Source organism: Acomys russatus, chromosome 9, assembly GCF_903995435.1.
Source record: "Acomys russatus chromosome 9, mAcoRus1.1, whole genome shotgun sequence".
Classification (NCBI taxonomy): Eukaryota; Metazoa; Chordata; class Mammalia; order Rodentia; family Muridae; genus Acomys; species Acomys russatus.
In genome coordinates this window covers 44,333,809-44,339,808 of record NC_067145.1, presented here as the reverse complement: position 1 = coordinate 44,339,808, position 6,000 = coordinate 44,333,809, and the positions used below count along the sequence as shown (strand labels likewise).

Below are 6,000 nucleotides of genomic sequence, written 5' to 3'. Positions count from 1 at the left end.
AGGAGAAGAAACCGTCTCTGGGCAGGAACTAAGCCAGCCGTGACCGGATCCTGGCCCTATGTTGTAAATAGAAAGGCAGATCTCCGTATAGACCCACCAAGATGGCCATTTTCACATGAACCTAACACATTTGCCAGTCTTGGGTCAATGTTTAAACTGCCATCCCTAGACAGGAACGCATCTCTGCCCAGTTCTCTGTCTTCCGAATCAGGGGACCTCAGGAAATCCTAGCAATAGAAAACAACCCAAAGATATCTTGTTGCTAAGATACACCAAGGCTATAAAAAGTCTTTCAGTGGTCTGGAAAAGTCCAGAATGAAGCTAAGATCAGAAACACAGAATGCCTGAGGTCTCATCACATGACTTTGCCTTGGGTCATGACCTTCCACGAATCTCCACAAGTAGTTTTACTTAACAGGCGGTTCTAGGTTAAAGAGATGGCTCGCTGAGTGAAGCTTTTGTTACACCAGTGTAACAAAAATCCTCAGCAAGCTTGTAAAGCTCAGTGTGGTAGCACACATCTATTACCCCAGTGTTCCCTCTGTGATGTGGGAAGCAGACAAGAAAATCTCCAGAAGCTCGTGGGCCAGCTAGCCTGTCACAAGTAGCAAACAACAGACCCTGTCCCCAACAGGGTTGAAGGCAAGGACTCACAGCTAAGGTTGGCCCTCTGACCTCCAAGCATGTGCCCCAACCCCAGGATAAATAATTAAAAAAAAAAAAAAAAAAAAGAACAAAAGAAAAAGTAGTTCTGATTTACTCAAGAATAAACCAGTAGATGGTTCATGTCGTAGCATAACCAAATGCTGAAAAAGACTCTAAAAAAAATAATAATAAAGTTTCCAGAAATTAGTATTATGTGTCTTTGAGCAACACTTTTAACTCAGCATGAGGGTTTTTTGAAATACGGGAGGAAATAGTAACATTTATATGTTATAGGGCTATTTTCTAGACAATGGATTTCCTATAATTTTTTCTAGGCATATCTTCCCAAAATTAGTTAGAATTATTCTGCTCTTCCTGTTTAACAATGTTTCCCAAGGTTTTAGTTTTTCCATATGATTCCCGAATAAATCTTTGAAAGAATATTCATCAAAATGAATCTTTCAGGAGACTGGAGAGATGCCTTGGTGGGTAAAATTGTTGCCATATAAGCATGGAAACCTGAGTTCCAACTCCCAGCACCCAAGTAAAAGACAAGCGTGCCGACGTGTGGTTGTACTCCCACCGCCGTGGGATGCAGACAGGGGGCTTCCTCGGCCATGCTGGCCAGTCAATCTAGATGAATGGATGCTTGAATACGTCCCAATGAGAGACTGTCTCAAAAAATACGGCAGCTCAGAGTGACTGAGAAAGCCGCCTGACGCGCATGTGCAGGTCCACCTGCTACTGAAACAATGAGAATGCCCTGAAGGACATGTGTGGCTAATGCTGGGCCATTGGTGTATAGAGAGCCTCTAGTATCTGTCTGTGGGGACCAGTGCCCAGCAGCACAAGGGGTAGCCTTGGTTCTCCTGCTGGCCTCTTGGAGGGGACCTGAACCATCCAAAGAAGAAACTCTTCCTGTGAAAAAAAATCTCTGTAAGACACAAGTCAGAAGCCAGGAACAGACAGAATTAGCTCTTCTGAGTTCACTTCGGGGCCCTAGACACATGCTTGGAAGGAGAAAATAGCACAGCCTTGTTGTCATGCATATGAGCAAAGATGGTGGCTGGGATGCCCAACACTGATGTCCTCAGAGAAATCTATCAGTGGACACACATCAGTGTTAGAAATCCTGAACCACAGGGAAAACATGGGTCTTGCCTTTGCACTGACTGTAGCCTAGGGGCTACCTTTGAGGCCTTTTTTGGAGACTCCATCAGTGGGCTTTGAGACCTAAGGATATATACGCCCTTCTTGGGTTGTGTCTGGTATAATCTGAGCATTAAAACTGAGCCATAGCCCAGATCCTAGATGTCTTGGCATGCTAATAAGAACATTAATTAGAGAAAACTTTCCTTACCACTTTCTTGTAGTCTCTATGGTAAGAAAATTATCTGTAGCACACTAGAACTTGATAGGGGTATTAAGTCTCACCAATGGAACTTGCAAATGACTAGAAGTAAAGACAGTGCAGAAACGTGCATTGCCAGTCATAAGACCATGTGGTGTGACCTCCATGCAGAGCAATTTCACTTCTAGGAACTTGTACTGGGGACACAACAGCAAAGATAAGGAAGAGGAAGGATATGTGTTGCATCCTTGACTGTGAATTCAAAAGCCCAGGAGCTCAAGAGCAGGTGAGCCACACCACAGAACACTGCGTGGTTATGAGAAGAAAAGAAGACAAGGTCTGTGGATCACTGTGGCCTGAATCCTCAGATCTGCTAAGTGCAAGAAATGGGAGGGGGAGAACAGTGTGCAGGAAAAAAACTGCTCTCATCAAAGGCCGGAGCCTCCTTCAATAAACCTCATAGATGGGTCTCTAACCATGGGAATGCCTTATGTAATTATACAACCAAGTTAACTTTAAAAGAGCAATCTTCAAGCCATTAACAACAAAGTGAAACAAATTAACCTAAATCTCTATGGTTTTAGAGGATTAAGCTCACTAAGGAGACTAGTGTAAGCATTGCTCAGTAGTCACACCGCTTTCCAGTGGACACATGGATGGCGACAATCTCTCAAGGCCTTCCTCTAGATAAAGAGCTACAAGCAGGCAATTGGTGCTAAGAGAGGAGACTCAGTTCTCTCCAGGGATGAGGCCCCTGATAGGGTCTTTAGTTCAAGTCCTCAGCCCTAAACACATGTGCATAAGAGCAACACTAAATCAAATCAGTAAGGTGTGTGTGTGTGTGTGTGTGTGTGTGTGTGTGTGTGTGTAATGTGTGTGTATGTGTATAAAACAATAATTATAGGGAAAAAGTCATGAACTTGAGATGGACTGGACGGGGATAAGAGTAGTTGGGAGGAGAGGGAGGGGTAGAAATTGTGTAAATGCAGTACTCATGTATGAAATTCTCAAAATATTTTCAATTAAGAAAAAACATAGACCTGGACGCCCAAGATGCTCACCGCTGTTGATCAATGCGGAAGCACGTCTGCAGCTGCGTTCGCTCTGGGCTAGTTGGTCCAGGTGAGGTGCAGAAATCCATGGCAACAGGATAGAACGCTTCCCTCTCTAGGCCTTCTGTGGGTTTAGGCCTCAGCTCCTGACCAACATGGCCCCTAATTCTTGCCAGGAGTCTGAAGATGAGCAGGTGTCGTCAGCTCCAGCAGGTGGAAAGGCAGACAGCAGTGACTTAGGGTCCCCAGTTGGCACACCTATGGACACAGAGACTCCTTCGCGTTCTCAGAGCACTAAGCCCTACAGTACATCCACACCAAGGGCCTACTCTATCGGGCAGCAGTTATCCCCTGAAAGCCTGGACCCCGGGTACTCTGAAGCTGCTATGGGAACAAAGAGAACTAGAGATCCAAGCACTCCGGTGGGCTATCCAGAACCGCCAGGATACCCGAGACTACTATATCCTGCAGGAGGTGGCAGGGATTCCCCCCGAGCGGAGCTCCAAAAGTCAAGATAAATTCCTGCAGAACCAGGTCCAGAAGCTTACCCTGGAGCTGAAAGCACAGAAGGAACAAGCTCAGCTGGAGAAAGAGCGCTTGGAGGAGAAACTGCAGCAGAACCTTTGTGCGATGCAACAGCTGGAGGCTGAGCTGCAGTCGTTCCAGAAATCATGTCTTCTACAGCTAGCCCGGTCCTCTTGGGTGGGACGCATGCTGAGGTCTCAGACTGGCAGCGTGGAGGTGGTCACTGCAGAGGTTCTAAGGGATCCCAGTGACTCTTCTGACTATGCTGAGGTTCCCATTGGTGGGGAGGGTTTCCGCTTGGAGGATGTAGATTGGAACAGCATTGCCCACCGATATCCCAACCTCTTCTCCAACATGAGTTTCCAATCGGATCAAAAGCTGCCCCAACCACACCCGTCCTACGAAACGGATGGCCGGGACTCGGAGTACACCACCAAGCACACAGAGAAGCCTGGCAAGGTCCTGGAGTGGAGTACATTGCCTTCGATGGACACCAGCAGCTCAGAGGGTTTTGACTCTGACACCAGCAGCTGCCAGGTTGTTCTGCGTTCTGGAGCAAAGAAGGTGACAGGCCACCCTCCCCAGGAAACAGACTTAACTTCTTCTGAGCAGATGCAGGAATGGGCTAGGAGCTACAGTGGACACAAGGAAGATCTTCATAAGAGCTGCTCACCCTCGTTTAGCAAGACTGTTCTGGAACCCTATGTGGACCTTCCCCACCAATATGCAAGGCCCCAGTTGAACCCACTTGGTTGCTGCTTAAAGATTGCTGCGGTCAGCCACCGAGAGAAGTTCATCCGTATCCTCAACCAGTCATGGGTAGAGACAGTTGACCTAGGCGGCTTTGTTCTGCAACAGCTTGTGAGGGATTACCCCGTGTGCATGTACCGCTTCCCGCCGGCTACTCTGCTAGCCCCACAGCACCACATCACGGTATGGGGTGAAGGAACCAGCAAGACCAAGAAGCAGCTGCCACTGTTCTCAGGCCAGGACTCCTTCCAATTCCAATCCAGCTGAGGCTGTGTGACGGTGCTAGTCAACCCCCATGGCCAGGTCCTCAGTGAGCATCAAGCTGCACCTTGTGTGTCCCTGGGCTCAAAGATCTTCACAGACAACACTGACTGGTCCATTGACCGCTTCCCGCTCTCAGAGTGTGAGCCCTGTGTTGATTACGGTGAACAGCGGCGTCATCGTCACCATCCTTCGTCCCCACACAAAGGCTCGGCAAGGGGTGCAGGGGCCAGGCGCAAAAAGCCAGGGCCAGGTGTTCGCCAGCAACGGCTCTCCAGCACTAGCAGACCGAAGACCTCAGGACCTCTTCGCCCCACAGCGACCCAGGATATCTTGCCACTCCTGAGCACCCAAAAGCTCCTACCCTCTGGGGAAGTTCCTGCACAGCAGGAAGGCATGAAGGCTGAGACATCAGAGCTCCTGCCTGTGATCCCAGAGTGTTCAAGAGTCTGTCTCCAGGACTCGCTGGGCAGGCTGGAGCACAAGGTCCAGGTATGCCAGAAAAGCGTGGACCTAAGTTGCCCCATGGTGGCCCTGTCAGTACAGAGCACAGCCGAGAGCAAATATGGCTTCCGCTTCCTCTGCTGCCCTCCTATCACCGAGGAACTGTGCCGGCGGTTGTAAGGCAGCCGGGCCAGGCAGGCAGTGCCAGCTGTATAGTTTATTGAACCAACTGTTGCTTATAAACTAAAGCACATTTCTGCAAAAAAAAAAAAAAAAAGAAAAGAAAGAAAAAGAAAAAAAAAAAAAAAACATAGGGGATGGAAAGATGTTTAAGCAGTTAAGAACACTGGATGCTCTTTCCCAGGTCCTGAGTTCTAGTCCCAGCACCCAAATGGGCTATCACCTAAGGAAAAAGAGTTAAGCCATCTTCAATACCATATTTTTGGCATATGAGTGATTATTTTGGTGTCAGTGGGAGCTGGGACCATCAGTATGAAAAAAGGAAACACCATGGGAGATAGATAAGACTAAGTAACACACCAGGCCAGTAAGCTGCCTCAGCAAGCTCAGGTGCTCACTGTGCAAAGCCCCATCACCTTTTGAGCCCCAGAGCACACAGTAGAAGGGGAGAGTGAATGTCAGAAAGTTGTCTTCAGTTGGCCCTATGTACTCCGTGACATTAACTCACTTGCTTTCACACACGCAACAACAAATGAAACAATTATAAACAAGTAAATACACAAATAAAAAACGGCAAGTGACACTGTGACAGTTTTCCATATGGCGAATTGGGGAGAATCTGTAGTGGTGTAGAATTCTATTTGTACTTTACATTTATAATAATTGTGAAGGTGGTGTTCGTGAGCAGCTGTTGTGTCTGAAGGTGTTTCACTGAAAGGGTCCAGGGCTCCTTGAAGAGACTGCTGGCTCTGGATCAGGGACAGGAGAGGTATGGGTTGGACCTCGGCCATT

General features: G+C 47.8%; 1 protein-coding gene across 1 annotated transcript; it reads left to right on the top strand.

Moving 5' to 3' along the window:
* Nucleotides 1–3,127: 3,127 nt before the first annotated feature.
* LOC127193683 (lamin tail domain-containing protein 2-like) lies at nucleotides 3,128–5,248 on the top strand. The gene is given in 2 exon segments (XM_051150897.1): nucleotides 3,128–3,413; nucleotides 3,415–5,248. Coding segments are annotated over 2 exon segments (2,004 nt in total). The 5' UTR covers nucleotides 3,128–3,203; the 3' UTR covers nucleotides 5,209–5,248.
* The last annotated feature ends 752 nt before the right edge of the window (nucleotides 5,249–6,000 follow it).